Genomic DNA, 23452 nt, shown 5'->3' on the forward strand with positions numbered 1-23452 from the left:
GTATTTTCTCAACACCAAAACCACATTAGTGGGAACGCGTACTGAGTGTCCTCCAGTTGTTCTGTCGACACACCCATTCTCACTAATAGCACGCACTGAAAAACGCAAAGACTTCACCGTTGTACTGATTGATTTAAAATGCTTCTACAGTCTGCATCGATTGAAAATATTTCGAGGGATTGAACAAAATAATAATTTCTGCAGTATTAAAAAAAATATACTGGTTTGCCTGAATATAATCCAAACCTACTACACATAAAGATGCGTTTTTAATGTTATCGTATTGTGTATAGGAATCAAACAACAAACATGGGTCAGCAGAGCGTGCCAATAAAAACTCCAAGTCCCAGAATGCAGTTGGGCAGGCGCAGATCCAACCTGCTGGTTTGGTGCCCGCGAGCTGTTCATCACCGCTACCTCAAGTCGCTGTCTCGCCGAACCGTTAGAGGAGAAATGGCTGCGGCTCTGTCCCGTGCCCTGAAACTACCCGGTAGGACGCGCTTCATATATTTCCAACAGACAGATAAACAGACGAAGCCGTTTAGCGGACAATTTACTGAAACCAGTCTGGACAAGGTGGTGTGTGAGGATCCTCTGGCGCTGCTCTGCTCTTTATTATTAGCGTTGTGCAGTTGATTCATTTGATGTTCTGATATGTCTCACATAGTTAGCATCTGTTCCATACAATCCCAGATTAATGAACGTAATTTTTAAAAGGATGCAACTGAAGATGGATATGTTTTCCGTGTGTGCAGAGCAACATGCTGACATCTTTCTGTCACAGCGCCTCTGCTGTTCTCTGCCATATGGCTAGCTGCTAGCTAATGTTAACCCAGCAGAAACTGATCTGCTGCCGGAGGGTTAACAAGCAAAACATAATGATGAATATTACATGTGATATGCGGGCAACATATCGGACTGTACATGTGGCGTTGCTTGTGAAACAGCTACTCATAAGATTTAGTACTTGAATTTCCCCCGGGATCAATAAAGTATCTATCTATCTATTTATCTACTTGTACTACTGTAATAGTCTTATTGTTGTAGTATTTAAAAATGTCATGTTATCCTCGGCTGTATTTCGAGAGGTGTCTAATTTTGAACAGGTTACAGTATTTATTTATTTATTACTTTTAAAGATCAAAATAACCTTATGTAATCGTTATAAAACAATAAATCGTCATAAACAGTACCTTTATTCTTATTACTGCACTCTGTCGTACCTTATACATTTAGTCCTGTGTATAGATGTGATGATCCTTACCTATAGAGGAAAAATATTTTTCAAACTGCCCAGAGTAAAGGCAGGATACATCTGTAATTCACCAGTACTATGAGACAATTAATAGTTGTGTCAGCAGTATCAGAATCCAGTGACCTCCTGTCCCACTCATGCTCTGACCAACGTGATCCTCACCGGCAGCCTCTGTGTCTCTGCAGGGAAAAAGGGCTCAGACCTTGGCGAGTACGACCCTCTCACCCAAGCAGACAGCGAGGATGAGAGCGAAGAGGACGACCTCGTCCTCAATTATCCTCGAAATGGCCTTGGCAGGGACAGCTGCCTCAGCGTGGGCTCCTCAAAGCTGCGGGGTGGCAGATCTGGAAGACTTGTAGGGGCCGAAGACGAGGCGCAGGAGGATGAAGAAGACGAAGAGGATGAATGGAGGGAACGACTTCCCAGCAAAGCTGGACAGGACAGGGATGACATGGCTGGCGTGCAGTACTGGAGCCACAGGGACTCCGGCAGGGACAGGGTGGGGGAAGACAGAGGGGTGGCTGGGACACTGGGGGTTGCCGGGCTCAGGGTTCACAGTGCTGATGCAGAGGAAAAGAGGATGAGGATGAAGAATGCTGTCCGGAGTGCGTTTTTCCTTGTGCCTCTGGTCTGTGCCACTTTGCTCGTGTTGCTGTGTGCATTTCTGATTCCGTGCCAGAAGGGAGATCTGGAAAAGAGGCTGCAATGGGAGAGAGCACTGGGACATGCAGGAGGTAAAGAGAATAATGTTGAAGCCTACACCTCAGATAATGCTAACTCCATAAAGACTTACTGAGGAGTCTCTGTGGCTAGACAACGCTGTCTCACCCATTAATTAGTCTTCTGTAATTACACAGGATCGGGAGTTCTCACTCCACCTACTGCATGTTCTGTTTCAGCATGTTCTATGAAGATATTGTAGAGTGGTAATAAACATAAACTTGACGAGATTGTGTTTACAATGACCACATGTTTTTTCCAGTACTTCAGAAAACAAGCATGGACAGCTCAGCCGAGGAATATAATCATAAATGTTTTAACACATTTTTTCCTCATTTCTTGCTGCTGTTCCTAAATGTAGGTCAGCTGAACACTTTAATCTTTCACTCATTTAAAGAAACAAACAAAAAAAAAACAACAAAAAACTACCGGTGGGTGGTGTTGCTTTGTTTTGGTTTCTCCATCCAGGTGTCACTCCGCCTGCTCTTGCATTGTGGGATGTCGACGGCGATTCAGTGAAGGATGTGTTTCTGGGTGTTACTGAGTGGACCAATGACACACATCCCTCGCAAGGGAACAAAAGTATGTGAGGGCTTCTTTGAAAAGACACGGATTGACAATTTATGAAAAACCCGGTTTTACTGATTTATCATGCTGTCTCTTCAACACAGTCTACAGTGCGGTGGCCCTGTCTGCGGTCAGCGGCCAGGTGCTGTGGAGGAAAGTCATGTGGGAGTCGGTGATGTACATCCAGTGTGGCCTGCAGCACGGCACCCAGCCGTCACCTGTGGTCCTCCTCATCGGCAAATCCGTCGTCACGGCAGTCAATGGAACCACAGGTGAGAGGACAAGCCACGCTTTTGTATTTGTTCTGTTGTCATAGTCTGCCGTCTGGGTATCCTGTAGGATATGCTCATGTACAAGAGACACAGATGACTGATGCCTTGTAAGGACAAGCCAACAGGGGCAATCCAGCCGTACTTACCCATTTAAAAACCTTTCACTCCCCAGGGAAGAACTTGTGGTCAGTCCCGCTCAAGAACATTGAATTCCAGGCAGTGTTACTTCCAGACCTCCAGGGAGACTCAGTCCCAGATCTGCTGATAGCTACCCTGCCTGCAGATGAGGTACAGCTATGACAACCACCTCCTTTTTACCTCCCATACACATACAGTAACATGTTACACGTTAAGTTACACTGAGCCACATAGAATTACACATAGAACTTGCACTGTGACCAACAATGATCAAGGCTTTTAAGCTTTTACTATAAAATAACACTGTCTGTTTCATTTCTGTTCTATTAGTAGTTTACAAATACACTGCGTTCCAAATTATTATGCAAATGATATTTTTCTGTGATCGTTCTAAATAGTCGATGCAAATGTCAGTCAGCATAGTTTTCAAGTCATTAACCGTTAGAGTATAAATTGAATGTTACAAAAACCTCCCAATGATAACAGTATTTTTTTCAAAAATAAAAAACTTAAAATGCACTGTTCCAAATTATTATGCACAACAGTGTTTCAAAACATTTTATAGATTGTAAGGAACTGAATTTGTTGAACTGTCATTTGTTGAATTTGCAGCATTAGGAGGTCATATTTACTGAAATCAAAAGCTATTTCAATCAAAAACATCTTAACAGGTCAAGTTCCATTTTAACATAGGACCCCTTATTCGATAGCAGCTTCACAATTCTTGTATCCATTGAACTTGTGAGTTTTTGGAGAGTTTCTGCTTGCTTGAATTTCTTTACAGGGTGTCAGAATAGCCTCCCAGACTGCTGTTTGGGTGTGAACTGCCTCCCACCCTCATAGATTTATTGCTTGAGGATGCTCCAAAGGGTTGAGGTCAGGGGAGGATGGGGGCCACACCATGGGTTTCTCTCCTTTTATGCCCATAGCAGCCAATAATGCCAATGAGGTATTCCTTGCAGCATGAGATGGTGCATTGTCATGCATGAAGATGATTTTGGGACGGAAAGCACGCTTCTTCTTTTTGTACCATGGAAGAAAGTGGTCAGTCTCCACAGTAAACTCCACATACTTTTCAGAGGTCAGTTTCACACCTTCAGGGACCCTAAAGGGGCCGAGCAGCTCTCTCCCCATGATTCCGGCTCAAAACATGACACCTCCTTGCTGACGTCACAGCCTTGTTGGGACATGGTGGCCATCCACCAACCATCCACTACTCCATCCATCTGGACCATCCAGGGTTGCACGGCACTCATCAGTGAACAAGACTGTTCCAAAATTAGTCTTCATGTATTTCTGGGGCCTCTGCAGCCGTTTCTGCTTGTGAGCATTGTTTAGGGGCGGCTGAATAGAAGGTTTATGCATAACTGCAAACCTCTGGAGGATCCTACACCTTGATGTTCGTGGGACTCCAGAGGCCCCAGCAGCTTCAAATACCTGTTTGCTGCTTTGTAATGGCATTTTAGCAACTGCTCTCTTAATCCGATGTATTTGTCTGGCAGAAACCTTCCCCATTGTGCCTTTGTCTGCACGAACCCGTGTGTGCTCCGAATCAGCCACAAATCTCTTAACGTTACGATGATCACGCTTAAGTTTTCGTGAAATATCTAAGGTTTTCATACCTTGTCCAAGGCATTCAACTATTTCACACTTTTCAGCAGCAGAGAGATCCGTTTTCTTTCCCATATTGCTTGAAAATGTTGTGTGGAATGTCCTTCTTCAGCAGTTTTTCCTTTAATTGGGCTCACCTGGCAAACTAATTATCACAGGTGTCTGAGATTGATTTCAGTGATCCAAAGAGCCCTGAGACACAATACCATCCTTGAGTTTAATTGAAAAACAAAAAAATGTATCTTTATGACACTTAAATAAAATTTGCATAATAATTTGGAACGCAGTGTATTATGACCATATTACTACTCTTACAAAACACTAGGATTGTGAGCCTGCAATCATATTTCTGATGATTTTCATGGTTCTGCCAATTAAGATTAAGTATTAGTCTTAATTCTTAATTAAGAATACTGTAGTTAAACCTGAAGAGTTGGAGGAAAACAAGGACATTTCTAGGAAGGGATACAGTAACAAAAAAACACTATGTTTGAGTTTTTAAATCCCGCAGCTGCTTTGGTAAATAAAGCTGTGCAACTGTATCTCCGCTGACTGTCCCATTAGTGTCTGTTCTTCAGACTCTGGCACTTCGAACTGACATGATCACGGATCACGTTTCCGTGCCTTTGAGGTCAGTGACTGTAGACCCGATTCTGCTGTTTTTCAGGCTTTGGATCTTTCCCTGACCCTTATCTCTGGGATGACGGGCATGAAGCTCGGACATCCCGTGCCTTTCAACCTCACCGGACAAGGAAAGCTGATTGGTCCTTTGTTGCATGAGACCCAACAGGGGGCATATTACATCCTCTTTGGACTAGGTAAAGAATCTACCAGCAATATAAATGTCAAGGACTCATCTGTCACCATGTGTTCAGGCAGCTGGCATTAATTTTGGCTGCAGTGGTTAAAGTTAAGTTCAGGGCAGGATTTGTTGGTTGCTGACGGTAAACACACCATTAAGAGATCCTGGAGAAAGATAGTTGACTGCTGAGCCTCATTCCCAGGTTATCAAATCTCCACCAACCAAAAATGTCAGTATTTGAGAAATATCCTGAATGCGCCAAAATAATGAGAAAATAAGAAAACACAGGCAGAGGGCAGTGTTTGTGCAGATGCAGACACCACTACATACTTCTAGTGGGTCATAAGTGATGCCTTAGATGGATTATTTCTTTATGAGTCCATATGTTCTTTTTTTTATATTAGCCTTTAATTTACAATAGATGCAATTTACTTTAGCTGTGGTTTTACAAGACTTTATGTCAATGTCTTTTCCATCAGGTAATGTAGAGGCCGTCTCTCTGCGTGACATCTACTTTCAGGCCACCGGCAAAATGCCCATACCTCAGGCACTACGAAGGAAGGATCCAGGGTGGGAGGGGCTCAAAAAAACCAATTCCTCCTTCATACACATTTACAGGTACACCTCAGCAACTCTGCATATGACTGGGTCAGTTAAACATTACCTTTAGCCAGCTGCTTTGAAGGACACACTGTTACAAAACCTGGTTCAAACATGTAGCCCGAATCACTGTATGAGTGCTGATTTTATTCGGAAAGAAGAAGAAGAATCAGCTTTATTGGCAGTATATATGTATTCAGCTTGGATTTGAGACTCAACAAGTGACAACACTGATATTTAAATATTTTTTAAATGCACTTTAATGGTTTGTTCGTCATTGTCACTGATGATTTCCTGGGTTGTATGCACCGTGAATGACCAGTTTATTAGACGATTTACAACAACAATACAAGTCTAAATCACAACTTTGTTGTCTTCTTTTTAGAGGATCTGAACGTGTGGAGTTCCTGCTCCCCCTTGTGGCTGGCTTTGGGAACAGTCACAACAACCTGGATACTGTTTCCAACCTCAACTCCACCAAAAGTGACTGGGTGCTGGTGTACGGTTCCAGCAAACTGTCAGTGCTCAGGCAGAAGGACATACGTAAAGAATGGACCTTCAACTCAGGTCCCATTCACAGGTACTGTGTCACCATTGACTGCTGTCTGTCGCTATCAACAGGACAGAGAATTAGTTTGAGGTGTGAAGTCCGCCACACTGTTTGAATTACTTTTAGCCATTACTGCATGCAGTTTAAGCCGGTCAAACTGCTGGAAAAGTGCATCACAATGCATACATCTGCTGTATGTATTTTGAACCGTCCATCCATCCATCCATTTTCTATACCGCTTTGTCCAACAGGGTCACGGGGGGGCTGGAGCCTAATTTTGCAACATATTGCCTAAAATATTTCTTTGCTTCCCGCAGCCAACCAGCTCCAGGACACTTCAATGATGATGGAATCCTTGATCTTTTCATTCAGCACTCGGCAAACGGCATCATGCAGGTAAAACAAACAATCCTCACATACAAACGAATGTAAGTGCTCACAAAAACGCGGGGTGACCTGCTCTTTTGTTTGGCAATACTGAGCTGTGACAGAAGAAAAGAAGTACTCAGTCGTGAGGATACCTCTGTGTTTGCCTCTGTCTCACAGGCTCAGGTTGTTGACGGGGCGAACGGGCATCTTCTCTGGTCGGCGGAGTTCGTGTGTCCTCGTCTTGTTTTGGAAACTTCAGCAATCTCCACGTCAACTGGCCGATCGGCTTTCCTCTTCTGGGCCAGCGAACCAATCAAACTTCATAAAAATGTGACAAAGACAACTGTGAGTTTGCTGTAGAGAACAAGAAGATCATTGAGGCACATCAGTTGTGGCCTCTTAATAGAAAAAAAATGTGTGGAAAGGGAAGAGCCTGCTGTGTGTGAATCACGTGCACAGCTCACTTTATGTTTTTGTGTGAATTAAAACTAGGTGGCACCAGGTGTTGCTGCAGCAGAGCCACTCATAAGAAAACTTTTCCTGCTGCACCCTGCGTATCCCACAATCCTTCTTGAGCTCACCAGTACCACAGACACTGCAGTCACCTCTGCAGGTAAAAGTTCATCAAGTTCAAAGGTGGCTCAGGTGTCACAACCTTCTACCATTCACCGTCCAGACGTCTGACAATTGCGCTGTTTTGAAATGTATTTGAGCAGCAGATCAGAAAAAGATGCCACAATAATAATTAGTAAGTGATACTCATGCTCATGTAATCCCAGTGTTTTACTTCCTCTTCTTCCTCTCTCACAGTGAGTTACCAGGAGCACCAGAAAGATGCCACCTACATCACCGTATCCTCCCGACCCACACCCGAGTCGGAGCCTGGCGCTCGGATAGTCAAGAGCATGAGCCTCAGAGCTGCTATCACCAAAGGACAAATAGTCAGACTAGGGGAGAGCAACAAGACCGGGGAGCCCGTTAAACCGGGAGCGTTTGAGGTCATCAAGTTCTTCAGGCGTTTGTCTTTCAGACACCAGGTGAGAAGCGTGAGGTACAGTCAGCCCGATTTACTCGAGGCTTACATTCAGTGATTTGATTGAGTACACTCAGTGACAGATCTCTCTTAACTGTGTTGCTCTGTTTAGTGATGAACAGCCACTTCTACCCCACCCATCCCCCCACCCCGCCCCACCTATGTCACTGAAAGCGGTACAAGTACAAGGACCGAGGACTAAGGACTGAGTACAAGAATGAAAGGGACAAACGTCGTGGGCAGCTGTGCACTAAGGAGACACGTGCTGTTTGGTTTATTAAGTACGAATTTCATTGCTGTTACTTGATAAAGAGTTTTCTGTACAAATTCGCTGGTAGGGGTACTGTTTGTATTGCTTTGGTTTATGTTTGTACAATGAACTGCTTATTTAAATTATTTAATTCACCTTTTGGGGAGTCTTTTAATATTTTAAGATTTCACAGAATGTTTAGGATTGTTTTAACTTGATGGCAGAAGAATAACTTTATGCTGTAGTTTGTAACTGACAGTGAAGCACAATAATGCTGATGAAAGAGCATGTAAATGTGTTTACAGTATGCATCTCCCAAGGCCAGTATATTCATGTGCTGTCATCCCCCAGTTACATGCATTTATTTGTCATGAAGCCACTAACTGTTCTCTCTGCTCATCACCAAGTTCAGTAGTGTAGAAAGTCTGTAAATATTTAATGCTGTACAGTATTTATTGAGTTGCTTTAACGTTGGGTGTGGGTTGTCGCCGGATTTGTTCTGGTTAAACAATCATTTTCTTCTCTGTCTGTGTGGCTGCTAAAGAATATCGCATTTAAATGTAAGCTGCATAAGAATATCACAAGAGAAACAATGGAAATTGGGTCCTAATGCATCGTGCATAGCGCGTCGTTCATTTCTTTTATTTCGCTGTCTTAAGTATTGAATTCATAGCAATAATTGTCATTAGAAAAGCAGAGCGGTGTGGCGTTACAGCATCGCACGGTGGCGCTGTAGAGGTTCCACATCCCAGACGGACGGTTTTTCCGCATTGCTGTTGCGTCAAACGCTGTCAACATGGCGTCGGCCCTCGGTCGCCTAGCCAGGCTGTCGGCCCTCAGAAACGTCCACGGCTCCCAGCTGGCCTCCTCTATCGGCCCGGAGAGGACCGTGACACCGGCCCGGACAGCCGTGTGCACTTCTTCCGGCGCCATTCTGCCCAAACCCAAGAAGGTGAGTGCTGCTTTGAGGGGTCGTTCTGGCGTGTGTGGAAATTACAGCTCTGCTATGAAATAAGACAGAGCGGAGGGGTGGCTCCACTGAAGGAATAGGCTCATGAGTAGACGTGCAGTGAAATAGTAGATCCACCCGACAGCTCTTCCACAGTCTTTTCTCACAGATACAGTACAAGTCAACCTCGGACTAGCTGCGTGACATGAACTAACTTAGTTGTCTCTGTGGTGGGCTGTGTGACACCGGGGAAGCAGACCCCCTTTGGCCTTATCCGGATTGCTCTGGTAGTGGTGCCCTTCTTGTATGTGGGGACTCAGATCAGCAAGAACTTTGCCGCGCTGCTGGAGGAGCACGACATCTTCGTCCCCGAGGATGACGACGATGACGACTGAGAGGCGTGTCAGGCCTCCTGGTTATCAGGTACCACCCGCTTGGATTGTGGGCTTCACTGTGAGTCGTACACAGTGAAGCCCACATCCTACTGGATGTCTGTGTGTGCTGCTCAGTAAGGACAGAAATGGGAATATTCAAGACACGTTTTTGTTTTGTTTGCAAAAAAAAAAAAAATTACATCTGCACTTTTTTTTTATATATTTTTCACATTTTAGCCAGAGTCAAGAAAATGTGTCAGTGTTCCAAGTGTAAGATAGCACAAGCTGCTGAATGAAAAGAGTGAATCACTCAAACTTTTTCTTTCCTCCACAGGTCATCTTGTTTTGTCACTACCACTGCGTTAAGTCTATGAGCCCCTGAGCACATAAAAGCCTTCCTGGTGTTCCTACTCTGCTGTGTTTCTGAGTTTGTACTGGACTGTACTGGATTCAGGGTTTCTGTCACATTGTACTGTATTTGCATGCACTAATAAAGTCTTAATAAAGGGACTAACAATTGTAAACTGTTGTTGGTGGTTGTAAAACAGACCTCATTCAATTAGTTAAAGTACAATGCGGATGTCTATTTTCCCTGACTCTAACACCAGGCTGAAAACACGCGCTTTGTTTATGGCTGTCCAAAACGCCACTCTGAATGGACCAACAATTACAGAATAACCGTAACAATTAAATGAATACACTAAAATTACACACATGCAGTAGCTACCATTGGCTAATAGCTGTCATTTTTAAACAAAATGACACTGCTCTTTATGATAACAAAAACACATTGCTGTGAGCAACTTCAGTATGAGTTACCTTCTATTTAACTGTAAGAAGGAACTGTTTACCGTAAAGTGTCTGTGGACTACATGTTTTTGTTTGAAATGTCCCTTTAAGACAACCCCACTCTTAGATTCTGAATAAAAGACACAACCGTAGGTTTGTGAGTGTTAAGTGTATATTTACAATAAAGGGTAAAGGGGAACACTGTCACACTGGACACAAGCAAAGGGGGGTCAGAGGTGAGCAGATAGCTACACAGTTCACGGGTCGTGACCATGGTAGAATTTGGACAGGAAGTCAGTGGGACGAGCTTCCTCACTCTCCTGGAAATATCGCATTATGTGGGTCTTCTGCTTCCAGACATGGATTGTTTCCTGCAGTTCCATTTTCCCCTGGGGATTGAATAACATATAAATGGAAAAAGTTTCAGCAAACCCTGGACGACACCGTAGAGTGGATTTCGGATCCACTAACAGTATGAAACCGATGCAAAGAGCTGACTCCAAGGATGAAATAACAGTTGCTTCGTTTAGGAAATTAAACTGATTATGACTGATGCAGTTAACAGGTCAGTGGAAAGCTGTTCTTACCTTAATGACTAACATGTCAATCACACGGGGGTCTGTGACATGCTTGTTTTTGTCAAACATCTCCCTCACTTTCTCTCTTCCCTGACGCGTTGAGATGTCTAGCTGAAACACTGCCACTGTCGACAAAGACATACAAACAATAAGTCACCGCGTTTCCACCACACCAACTTCATCCAGGTCTACTGCACAGGGGAAAACATCAAATCAGACTGTGGCTACACATGCAACACTTAACAAGAGGACTGGGATTGGATTTTACTTGGGAATACTAATAAAGTTAACTACTTTCCACATGTCAATGTAAACCAGACTGTTTATGCTTCTCATGTATTAACTGGAGCTAAATGTAAACAGAGACATTCTACTTTAGATGATCACAATCTTAAACAAGTAAAAAATGGTATCTCTTCACTTTTATGAAGATGTCGAACTGGGTGTGCAACAAGGGTGATTAAGAGACTTTTTCATCTGTACCACACAGTAGTTGTGCATCACAGTGGCATTCACTGTTAATTTAACACCAGTATCAGTGTGGTATTGACATTCTTAGATCCATATCACGGACAGTTTTATAAATCTTCAAATCGAGGTTAACCCCGCAAACTGGAGCCGAATTAATATCGGAGAAAGTTACTATATATACATAGTATATACTAAGATATGAACGCTTGTGTTCTATAGTTTTCTCGTGATTCAATGAGCTACCACGACATACTCAACGTTTCTGTCAGGTATCAGGCAACATGTAGGCAACAAACTGTATGTTTATGGTTGAGGTAAGGTTGGTGTTTGCTAGCTGCTAATGTTGTTCTTTACGTTGAACCTCCACACAGACGCGACCTTGACGCTGGCTCTGCTTTTAAATGCACTTTTGTCCTGCCACAGCGGGCCGACATACCTGTGTTGGGGATCTCTCGGTACCAGGCTCGGTACAGCTCCCGGACCCTTCGCTTGGCGTCGTCCAGGTCGCGGCTTAAAATGGGTTTAACGACTTTAGCAGCACCAGCTACAGACCGAGCCGCCGCTGTGGACGCCATGACTGCTTTCGTTCCAGCGTTTCCGGTTTGAACTTCTTCTATGGTGTCCTGTTGACACACACAGTGTGGTGCCACCTAGTGGAACACCTTCTGCACAACAGGAGGCGATCAACCACCGAGAGACCGATAAAATACACTGTATAGACTAAAGTATTGGGGCACACCTCTTTATTACTGAATCCGGGTGTGGTATGACCCTTTTCTATTCCAGCATGACTGTGGCCCGGTGCACAAAACAAGCTCCATAAAGACATGGCTGGTTGAGTATGGCGTTGAAGAACCTGACTGGCCCTTACATAAAGAGCCCTGACCCCAACCTGTAGCTGTTGTAGCTGCAAAGCTGTCTATGTATGTAGAATGGGATGTCATTTAAGCCCCTGTAGGTGTAACGGTCAGGTAGCCCAATACTTTTGTCTATATAATGTCATTACTGCTTAAATAAACTTGCAGCTTTAATATTTTTTTTAAAAAAATCTAAATAATATGGGATGTTTTTCTTTTAAAACCTTTCAATTGACTGTTATCGTTTGAGGCAACAGTGTAGTGGTATAAAACAAATGAAGAACAGTGTTCAGACATACAGCATTATTAAAAGCAAATGTATAGTACAGAAGTGTTTTTGATAAACTTATTTTATTGATTGCAAAACTGTGTATAATTTACAAAGATGGTACAGCCTCTACAGTACATTAAATATGAAAATATTTTTAAAAGGCAGGTAGATAAGTCATTTTACCACAATTCATACTGTCAATAAAAAATTGGCTCATCGATGCAACACCTGTCATCTTCTGTGGTGGTGGCATATAACTGCCAATAATGATCAGGAGGGACTGGAAGCCTGAGAGTTCCTGCTTCTCAGCCACGGGTTAAAAATAAAGACATCTGTGATGTGGGAAAACATTCACTAAACAGTTTTTGCAAGCATCCCCAAAGAAAGCTGAGCCTGGATTTCCTTCTGCACAATTATAGATCATCTTCTAATTCAGACCATCAGGAATAAGAAATGTCTGTTGTCTTGTTCTGTATTAATCCCCACAATTATTTTCAGAATTTCATATTCATTAACGCAGCACTACATAAGCACACTTGTTTCCAGGTAAAAAAAAAAAAAGTTAATTACAGCAAATGATAAGCTCCCATTTCTAAAGAAACGCGCCACTGGCACGGAGTAAACAAAAGCTGTAGAACATAGAAAACTGAGAGTAGCTCTTATGTAACTGTGTTGAGCCCTGTTGTCTCAGGCAAAAGACACACAGGCAGACTATCCAACAAAAAAGCTGATAACAGTATGAGCTCTTCACTACCTGATAAAAAAAAAAAACGTCACTCAACAAATATTCCAGTTTTCAGACCAAACGTGCACTCATACAGGCTTGCACTAAAAGCAAGCGAAAGCTATAATAAAAACAAAAAAGAAAAGTGCAGTTTTATATATATTGTGTGGCCCAGTGTAATGAAACCAGCTAATAGCTATTCTACGCTGCTCATTGGCAGAATGACTGAAAACTAAGGCACTATTCATGGTCCCCACACTGCCAGAACTGTACAAGTCCAGCACTCATTTCCTCTGCTTTTCTGTATATCTCTTTGATTCAGTCAACAAGGTGCAGACAGACCTGCAAAACATAAAAACATACTGGTACCACTGGTACCAGCTGGATACTCTCAGTGGTCCAGGCTGTTACCCAGCTTTTGGCCCTCCTGAAGAGCAGCCATGGCCAGCCTCAAGTGCTCCTTCAGACTCTGGATCTCTCTCTCGCTCCGGCCCTTCATCCCATTCAGCTCCTCGTGCATCTCATTATATCGCTCACAGGCCAGCCTTTTCTCCTGCGGGGCAAAGAGCGGCAGACAGGCTCTGAGTGACAACACAGCCACTACGAGAAACTGTGTCTGCTGTCTGTATAAAACAAGCTGTAGTTGTGTTTACATTACATTAATAATTGTATTGTGTTTATCTGACTATTACAGTCAACAGACAATTAACAAAGACCTTGTTCAAGGATATGAGGATTAACATTCCACATTATTTACCTAATAGTGTTGGGTTCACAGAAAAAAAATACACACACTTGTACAAGTGACACTGCCACGACACACACACACAGTACCGTGTTAAGAAACTGCAGCTCGTTCCTTAGACAGCTGATCTCCTTGTGTAAGTACTCTATCTCGTTTTCTTTCATCCTGAGAAGAACCTGGGAGGAAAACAACAAGACAGCACAGTGTTGATTGCCATTCGCTGCCGAAGAACAGAAATACACAAAAGACAGCACGTACAAAACATCGTGTCGTTGTCCTAAATCCTTACAGAATCATCACAGCCAGTAAAAAAGCTCAGTAACTGTGGCTGAGTTCTCTGTCATTTAAACACTGCATTTATATTTGGCCAGTAATTATTTATCATGACACTCCCTCTGTGCTTTGAAAACTGTAACACCAGTGTAGCAATCACCAAGAGCAAAAACAAACTGCTAACATTTTTGCTAAACAAAACTGAACGGTTGGAGAGCGTCTTACGTCTTAAAGGTTCAGTTCACTTCCCTTCTGGTTAAAACAGTTCAGGTTTTGAGGTCTTTATGCTGTCTTTTGTTCCCACCATGATAAAGCCAAATAGAATTGTGTTGCAATTACAGCACAGAACAGTTTTTATTTGAATATTCAGAATCAGTGTCCTTTTTTTTGCAAAAAAGATGTCTCTGTTATGCTGGAAATGATCACTCACTAATTGTTCTTAGATTAGGGAGGCAGAGAGTAGGCTGCCCTTTTTAGAGGACTCGTTGGGTGTAAGATTTGTCCACTTACTCCGAGTGTCAACTTCTGCTGCAAATAACACATTTGAGCCTAATGCAGTGGGTACTATGTGATGGGTGTGGCTGGCAGCTCGGAAAGTTAGAAAAAACTGTCAGACCCCGACTGCCAGAATCCACTTTCAGTTTCAAGTATACAGCATAATAGCTGCTACCTCTAGTTCACTGTGCGTCCTGTCTTTGTTGTCCTCAGAGCGCTGATCTGCGATGGTGGAGTGCACACGACTGATCTCCTCCTTCAAACGGGCCTTTAAGTCCTGCAGAGGAAAAGATTTCGTCATTGTTATTTGAATCGTACCTGTTCAATACGCAAGGATCACTGGTGTTTTCACTGGTCGTCAGACCACAGAGTCAAATCTCACCAGCCAACGCAACATCAAGGAGAAAAATCTTTCATTGTGAGTTAGCTTTGACTCCGACACGACGAGGCTGCTCCACCACCCGTCCCGTTCTCACGAGCACATTTTCAGAATCTGCTGACAAACTCACCTGGTTCTCTTTCCTCAGCTGCTCCATATCTCTCTCCTTACGGCTGACCTCCCGCTCTCGCTCAGCGTTTTGCTGCTCAGTTCGGTTTAGCTCCAGACACTTCTGAGAGTAGCGCTCAGAGAGACTGGCCAGCTCCCTCTGAATGGCCTGACTCTCTGCCCTGCAGAAATGGATAGTTGACAAGCAAAACTGTCATATCTGGCCCTTAGTGAACCTAACTGCAGGAACTAGGAATGACTGAAATTCTTAGAGAAATAAGAGAAAATTAGAGAAATCAACATGTATTTAATATGTGACCAAGTTCAGAATTAGATGCAGAACTGAAGCCACACCATTGTTCCAGTGGGATGACCTTTTCTTACACGTCATGCACAGACAAACAAACTCATAAGTTCTGCACTGAGTGTATAGCACTGATTACATTTAATAACAGCAACATGATGTGAAAACGTATGAGCTTATTACCCTTTCCATTTTCATGAGGAAAGTATTTCCTACTGTGGTTTTTAAATGCCTTTACTGCTCATAACCAATAACCACAAAAATAAGGAAGGAGCGTGCAAAGAGTGGAAAAAAAAGCAGAGTAGGCAACACAGATAAACCCTAAAATGCAGGTTCCAGTAGCAGCCACTGAGACAGCATTGTGTCAAAGGCCTTGTGAAGCTTACAAAAGGAAACTAATCCATGACCAAATTCTTCTGCATTCCTTACGCGCCTAACTGGACCCAGTGGCTGCTGTGGTAATGGCCTTGCGTAGACAAGGAAGGCTGGATTGTTGAGGAATCTGCAAATTCTGCTTTTTATTTCACTGAAAACCCATCTGGGGCCAGTAAGGTCCCACTTAAAAGCACAAGAGAGCTATTCAGAGAAATTGCCACTGTTGGCCTGCACTGACTGAGATCGAGGGCCAGGCTACAACCAGTAATTTATTTTCAGGGCAAAATGGCCTGAAAGCACAAAGTGGAAGAGAAGCAGTTCGCAAACTTCTTAATATGCTTGTATTTCTGCACGCTTGCAATTTATACAAATCAACATGTTTTTTTTATCTACCACTGGCGTCAGTCCTGCTATTGATAAGGGATTAAAACTGGTTGAGTGTGGTGCTATTACTATTATTATTATATTATTAAGTTTCCTGTGCCACCCAAGTATCTGGGTGACAAGTGCACATCTCTACCACACAAAGTTACTTACTGTTGTTGGACTCGCAAAGTCTGTGAATCTAGCACCCCGCTGCTCAGCCTTTTGACTTTCTCCACCTCCCTCTCCAGTTCCTCTTTGTGTTTCTTCTTCAGCGCCTCCATTACTGAAACACAAACGCACGAGCGTGACACAGCTTCTATGTGATCGCCCGCTGGCAGTTAACAGCACATCAAGGACTTTCTCATTAGACTCATTAGAAAATAAAAAAAGTTCACTTTCAGCTCCTCAGTAAATTTTTCAGTCTTAATATAACAAATATTTAGAGCCTTAAGCTGCATTAGAAAAGGCCGTATCTGTACGGGATGCTTGTATAAAACTGTCAATTTCAGGTTTAAAGCTGCCTTCACAATTATTCTGGTCTTGATATTTTTTGCTACCCCGTGGTCTGGTCAGCTGACCTTGTGCGGTGGCCCGGGTCTCCTCCAGCAGCAGCCTGTCCTTCTCGTTCTCCAGCTCCTTCATTTGGCGGTTGTGCTGCCTCTGCAGCTCCTCCAGCGCCTGTCGATGAGCACGCTCCATGGCTGCCAGGCTGCGGCCGCAGGGGGCCTCGGGCCCGCAGCCGCCCCTCACTACGCCCCCGTCTCTCCCTCTACCTCCTCCTCCTCCCCCTCTCCCTCCTTGTAGTTGCTCCAGCTGCTGCCTCAGTGACGCCACCTGAGAAAAGGCGAAGATGGAGGTAAAGCCCACTGAGCGACGGGGGTGTGGGACAGAGGGCTATTAACTGAACATGTGATTAGGATGATTAGCGTAGCAGGTTATGGCTCAAGATGTCAACTGTGAGATACAATTTAAACAACTTGTATGAAGAATACTTTAGTCAAATCAATTAATCTGCTGCAGGGTCTCACTGCCAACACATGCCCTACACATGATACAAACATGGCTGAACCACTGAGCACCAGCTGCAGACAGATGTTAATACAGATGCCAGAGCTCACTCCACTGCTAACCCTGGGCATCGTGCACTTCTTGGATTTATGGTTGTTTGTGCTCAAAGTTCAAGTTATTTGAACTTCAGCTTCAATCACTGTTGACCTTTCAAAACCTGATTAGACTCATGTTAAAACAGAAGCTTATACACAAAGGCAGCATTTGACTTTCATTAGACTGTACAACGAAAAAAATCAGCATTTAGCAGCGGTCTCCTCCCAGGCTTGTGGTGCAGCTGTCTGCGTATCATGTGTGAAACTGCAAACAGGTTCAAAACAAAGATGCACAGCACAACACAGTCAGAGCAGACAGGAGTTTCAGAAGCATTTTCCGTAATCTCGCTAGTCTTAGGCTCAATCATCGTTTTTACTTTTCATTTTACACTGCGTAACTGAGATGGAAAACACTGCTGAAGAGCAGAGGCAGGTCAGAAAAATAGTAGCTTAAGTGTTAACAGGCAGAAGTGGGAAATGTTTACTTCATCCAGACAGATGAAGAGTTAATTTGCATTTTATTAATTTGCAAATTGGAAAATCATCTCCACGCACTACCTCCCTCTGCAGCGCCTCACTGGCTGACTGGCTGGGAGACCGAGATGTCATTGACGGCAGGGAGCTCATCTCCTTTAACGGCAAGCGTTCAATCTCGGCCCACTTTTTCTCTATTTCATCCTCCACGCGTGGCTTCGATCCGGTGCCAGCGGCCTTCCTGGACAGCACAGCCTCCCACTGGCTGCTCGTGTTCCTCTCCTCTTGAGACTGGCTGTGCTCCCTCCCCTGGCCCTCCCCTGCTTCTCTCTGACCGGCAGGGAGAGGGCTGGACGAGGCGGGAACAGGGGACAGCTCAACATAGTCGAACCTGCGATGAGCAAGAGGGGCGGAGGTCGAAACTTCCGACTGAACGTCGGCAAGACGTGACGATGGCCGACGAGAAGACAGCATGAAGCGAGAATGGGAGTTTTCCTTGTCACTGCTGCTGTCGGGTAATCTAGAGAAGATGAGACACAAACAATTAAAAATGAAGGTTATTAAAACAAAAAATAAAAACATATATATTTACTGAAGGTGTGACCCTTGATAACCTCAGAAATCCTATTTCAGATTCACTAAGGGTGATACAAAAAGTAAATGAACAGCATAGAAAGCTTCTATGTGAACACTCAAGGCACAGCTGGCAGTGACTCATTATGAAAACAGAACAAACACTGATACCCCAAGTAACTAATGAAACTTTGATTTATCTGCAATAGCCAAAGTGTACAACAACTGAAACTCTTCAGGGCCAAAGTTGCTGGTGAGTAACAGAGCCTCTTATCTGACTGTATTTAGTCAAGGTTCTGCTGCACCAAGAGCTTAAATGAGCAAGTCAGACAGGCAGACTGAGGCTACCAAAGCACTTCAAGATCAACGTGTGGAATAAAGCAGAAAACCTCCTTAAATGCTGATTTATCGGGCAGAAAGTTGAAAATTTAGAACCAACCAATGACATTTGCTCCACACAAGCTATCCATGACAAAGTGTCATGATGTTTCAAAATGTCAACACAGCTCATTGGCCAATGTGAGGGGAGTTACTAAAAGAAACTCTTTGCGTCTTTTTATTTTGCAACTTTTTGCAGGTGATTCACCTCTGAATTGCTGCATTTGAGAACTGTGTTCGCAAGTACCGACACACCTTTTTCCATGATTACACAAAAGACTGTGCTGCTCTATAAAAAAAAAAACATGTAAAAGTAAGCTGTGAAGCAGAACTACTAAACTCCACCAAATCTAATCTGAGTTTATTAGGGTGGTACAAAAGAGTCAGTTCCTACATGATAACTTATCAATATGAATCAGTCATAATATATATATATATATTGTTTTTCTCTCAAGAAAGGGAAGGGCTTACATAAGGGAATTAAAGTGCTTTTTAACTGAAGTGAGCAAGGTCTGAAAAAAATTACTGAATTAATCTGGGCAAAGTCTAAAACGTAACCAAACTGTGAAGTACAAATTTTAGGTTAAAAATGCTGCTAACAGCGGATTACCCACATTTCTAAAGTTGTCTATATTCATATTTAGGCTTTCAAATCTAAAAATCAAACTGTCAATTACTGTGTGAGGTCTGGAGAGCTGCTGGGCCGGATGCACTTCTTTAAAACCTCTATCCAGTTCCGCCTGATCCCAGCTGTCATGGCTGACAGTGTGAACGCAGCCTCCCGCGTCTGCAAAACAAAAGGGAAAACAGGTTGAGGAGACACAAAGGAGTGACAGTTAGAGACAATAAAGGACAAGTGAAAGAGAGAGAAAAGTGGAAGGGATACCGACAGAGATGTGAGTCATGATAACGAAATAACAAGAAAGAAAAAGAGGCAGAAATTGATAGCAGGTGTGGTAAACACTGATAAGTGATGAGTATAAAGAAGAAAATAAGTCGAATACACTTTCTGTGGGATAGAGAGAGACTGACCTGTAACAGGGACACTCACCTGTATCTGAAAGCCATAGTTCTTCTCCACATCAAACTCAGACACCTTCACACAGGATTTTAGGTCAATCTCTCCATCCAAGTCATCTTTCTATAGAGAAAACACAGGATGAGAGACAAAATGCGTTCCTCTTACACTCTGGTATTATCACAGTTAACACAATATGTTTTTTGATGAATGTCATTATTAGAATTCTTACAAAATTTCAAATATCAAATAAATATACCTCCTCTGCACTCGAGTCTCTGTAGTACCTCAGTCCAGCATCGGTCAAAACAAACCAATGTTTCTTCCACTAAAGAAACGCAGCAGATAACAAATCAAATATGAGAAAATACGACAAAACAACAGGATGACAACATCTAACTAGAAATAAAGAGCTGTCATCACTTGATCTTCAGCGTAAGCCTGAAATAGCAATGACAACAGCACAGTGATGCAGGAAGGCCCCGTATTAAACAGCGGGCCTGCAGTATTTGATATGTGAAGTGAGAAGCTTATTCACTCAAGCATATCATTCAAAGAGAGGAGACACCTGTTGTGCTTCAAGCCGAAAAGCTATTACTGTAATAAAGAGACTAATCCGCTGCTATCGCCTTACACACAACCTCTCTCATTAGGGACGCGGGGAGGAGGAAGACAGGACTTCTGAGCAGAGCGCGTCTTACCTCTCCACTCTCATCCAGTTTGGACATCCAGCCCTTCTTGAAGTTCAGGAGGTCAGGCTGCGAAGGACAGAGCATACAGTGTCACATTCACTGGACTTCATCTGAATGTTTGAGGGAAACGTTACAAATAAGACATCTGAAGGAAGGAAGAAACTGTGCTGTGTGTGCAAGTCCAGGTCATTCACTGATATAACGCTTTATCACAGGCAGGTCTCAAACGATTTTACAGAGACAAAAGTAAAGAGAAAGTGAACAGGAACAGCATGAGCAGTATGAGATATATGAAAGGGTGGGGCACACTCAGTATAGTTATATGTCTATATAAGAATTCAGCAGCAACCTCTTTGTGCATTAGGATAACAGATACAATGCTCCAGGCTTGTTCTGGCACAAGGACATAAACCAGTTTCAACAGTGGAGAAACTTGCTCTTCCTAAAGTGCACACTGAAAGCAGTAAAGTAAGTACTGGTACCAGTAAATGTAGATACCTGTACTTTATGTGTATGCTTTTTTTAAGCTACTTTTCAGGACACGTGAATACACTTAGATCACTAAGTTATCTATGGTTTGAATTCATTTTTAACACTTGGCACTAACACTGGATGTGTTGCTGCCATTCAACAAAGCCCCATGTTGTTAATATAACAACATAATGTTTGCATGACAGCATACTGCTCTCTTGCACTGCAGCACTACATATCAGTGAAAACACAGGCACATGCGAGGTGCAAAAAATGACAGGAAACAAAGAGGCCTGTAAAGGGTGAGGATGCAGAATATCTGAAGACGACAGGCAGACGGAAACAAGAGCAGAGAAAAGATTTGGAAACTCAAGAAATTTGCCGTGGGACCACACGTGACTACAGTTACTTTCCTGCTCGTGCTGCTGCACACTATGAAATATTCTGCATGTCTCTTGCTCAAGCGGAGTGCTTAAGAGTTAGCTTCTCTACAAATGCACTTTAGCTTCATTAAAATATTTCTAGAAACAGGCCTGGTTTTGCTTTTGACATGATGATAGGAAGAAGGAAGGGAAAACACACGATTGGTGCGTCAAGATGTGCTGATCCCAGATTAAGATTAGCCCACTTTTTCCAGCACTGCATTCCTCACTTTGCTTATCTCTCTTTCACGAGCATATACATTCCTCACTTTTAAATCTCTTTACACATTTGACATCTCATCTCTCACTGGCATCTATCACAGCTGCTTATTGTTCATTGTGTTCCCTCGGTACATCATTTTATTCTGCTGCCAATCGGTATTCTGTTATAACTTCTCTGCATGCTCTGTCATCTCCAACCAACCCTGCTCTGTATTTATACTCCCTCCCTGGTTTCAGTTGTGTTCTTTCAAACCGCAGTACCACCCAGTTTTTGCTCTGTACAAGCCAGTTCATCGATGCTACTTATCTTCTTTAATCTAACAAATTTTATGGATGGTCAGGTTCTGTCTGGCCATACAATAGGACGCTTGTTTCAGAGACAGAAGGCTGCATCTGACAAAATGAAAGCGATTAAGAGGCGTAATCACTGGTGAATTTTTAATACTGTTACATTTCCTTCCTCATCTATAACTGTGTGTGAGTGTATGTGTGTGTATGCAGGTACTGTTGGTGTAAGCGATGATGTGTCAAACATCATCATCATAAATTAATGTTGTCTAGTCCACACTTGCTTGTACAGTAGGTCAGGGAATGGCCACAGGAGGGGACAGAAAAAAGGCCAGTAGCAGTAACCCTAATGCTACAGTGCTTTTCTCTGTAATGTGCTCTCACCTTGCTTGAAAAGTCAGAGACAGAAGGGTCAAACTCACTGGCAACAGACCGAGAAAAAATACACTCTTACTGACTCCTGTCTCCCATCACAATACAAGACTACTGTCAGGTGAGCCTTGTCCTTTTTAATCCTATTTTAACACGGATGCTTGTCCTCTTCACTTGTTTCTTAATTCGGGTGTGAACAGGAGTACTGATGCATGTATACACTCATGACAGTTTAGGCTGCAAGGCTTTCTTGCAGATGTCTGTGTGCAAACAGTGAACATAAGTCACAGTTGGCTGTAAAACCTGACACACACAAGACAAGCTAACGGCTAACGGCACTTGCTGCTACTGTAAACAACACTGGGTAAACAGATGGAACTACACAACACCTGGAGACCAGCACCCATTTTTTTTTTTCTTTTGGAAATGTTTAAAGATTTCAGTAATTTTAGGCAGGTACATGGATGTACATTAAAAATGACAACACAATAAAAAATATATCAGTTTTAAGCTAGCAGTAAGTTTGATTTCTGTCCAATTAAGCAAACGCTGACCAGAACAGTGCATTAAAACTAAACACGTAGTCTGCATAAGCCTAAAACTAAACGGTCAGCTCCTGGACCAGAAGTGATTCAATATAGGCTAAATATACATAGCTACATATGTGTGTGTGTGTGTGTGTGTGTGTACATTTTTAATGTCTCATTCAGGAAGAAGTGACAGACAGGAAAAACAAAAATGTTTTCAAGGTGCAACTTACCGTCATGATAACAGGATCCAGAGAGGGTAAATTAAAGACAAAAGGAAAGCACCGTCACCTCACGCAAATAAACCCCCCCTTGTTCACAATTTTTTTCCTTCAGCTTAGCTAAACCTCTCGAGCTAAAACCTTACTTTCTCGCAGGGCACAGGCGTTACGCGAAATTAGATTAACCCCCGCCATTCATGTTAACTTCACCAAGCGAAGCACCAACGTCCAAGGCAGACTTTCTATCCAGTCTTAAGGAGAAAGCGCGTTCCTAAGACTAAACATGGACAAAATGATGCTGTTTAAAAGCAATAACTTCACAACTTTTTTTGACAAGCCGTGGGTAGCCAGCGATACTTCTGAATGTGGCTCTGCTCGCTGCTCCCTCTCAACCACTTCCTGGGCGGGTCCGCGAAGATCGTTTGAGAAAACAAGCCTACCCTACCTAACCACACGATGCTGGCAA

General features: G+C 43.1%; 4 protein-coding genes across 5 annotated transcripts; 2 read left to right on the forward strand and 2 right to left on the reverse strand.

The window, feature by feature from the left end:
• The first annotated feature begins 294 nt into the window (after positions 1–294).
• Positions 295–8240, forward strand: fam234b (family with sequence similarity 234 member B). The gene is made up of 13 exons (XM_046415911.1): positions 295–490; positions 1441–1989; positions 2444–2557; positions 2647–2814; positions 2987–3102; positions 5231–5381; positions 5845–5983; positions 6351–6545; positions 6833–6911; positions 7062–7229; positions 7377–7497; positions 7695–7921; positions 8030–8240. Exons 1-13 carry the CDS (start codon positions 310–312, stop codon positions 8030–8032), a joined length of 2211 nt encoding a protein of 736 aa, XP_046271867.1. The 5' UTR covers positions 295–309; the 3' UTR covers positions 8033–8240.
• A 527-nt stretch (positions 8241–8767) lies between these two features.
• LOC124073593 (essential MCU regulator, mitochondrial-like) lies at positions 8768–10014 on the forward strand. The gene is made up of 3 exons (XM_046415913.1): positions 8768–9119; positions 9374–9539; positions 9825–10014. Exons 1-2 carry the CDS (start codon positions 8964–8966, stop codon positions 9509–9511), a joined length of 294 nt encoding a protein of 97 aa, XP_046271869.1. The 5' UTR covers positions 8768–8963; the 3' UTR covers positions 9512–9539; positions 9825–10014.
• A 419-nt stretch (positions 10015–10433) lies between these two features.
• ndufa6 (NADH:ubiquinone oxidoreductase subunit A6) lies at positions 10434–11937 on the reverse strand. Its single transcript, XM_046415912.1, has 3 exons — positions 11765–11937; positions 10867–10982; positions 10434–10668 (listed from the first exon to the last, which is right to left on the reverse strand). Exons 1-3 carry the CDS (start codon positions 11901–11903, stop codon positions 10537–10539), a joined length of 387 nt encoding a protein of 128 aa, XP_046271868.1. The 5' UTR covers positions 11904–11937; the 3' UTR covers positions 10434–10536.
• Positions 11938–12517: 580 nt separating this feature from the next.
• triobpb (TRIO and F-actin binding protein b) lies at positions 12518–23416 on the reverse strand. Of its 2 annotated transcripts, XM_046414445.1 has the most exons (12): positions 22999–23416; positions 20473–20529; positions 20031–20099; positions 19805–19894; positions 19431–19540; positions 17887–18322; positions 16804–17059; positions 16397–16508; positions 15203–15362; positions 14869–14970; positions 14015–14101; positions 12518–13733 (listed from the first exon to the last, which is right to left on the reverse strand). In XM_046414445.1, exons 1-12 carry the CDS (start codon positions 23002–23004, stop codon positions 13572–13574), a joined length of 1647 nt encoding a protein of 548 aa, XP_046270401.1. In that variant the 5' UTR covers positions 23005–23416; the 3' UTR covers positions 12518–13571. The 2 variants fall into 2 exon arrangements, with proteins under 2 accessions (XP_046270401.1, XP_046270400.1); XM_046414444.1 differs by lacking the exon at positions 22999–23416 and having other exon boundaries at positions 20473–20562.
• Positions 23417–23452: the final 36 nt, after the last annotated feature.

The sequence above is a fragment of the Scatophagus argus genome, chromosome 16, assembly GCF_020382885.2.
Source record: "Scatophagus argus isolate fScaArg1 chromosome 16, fScaArg1.pri, whole genome shotgun sequence".
Taxonomy (NCBI): Eukaryota; Metazoa; Chordata; class Actinopteri; family Scatophagidae; genus Scatophagus; species Scatophagus argus.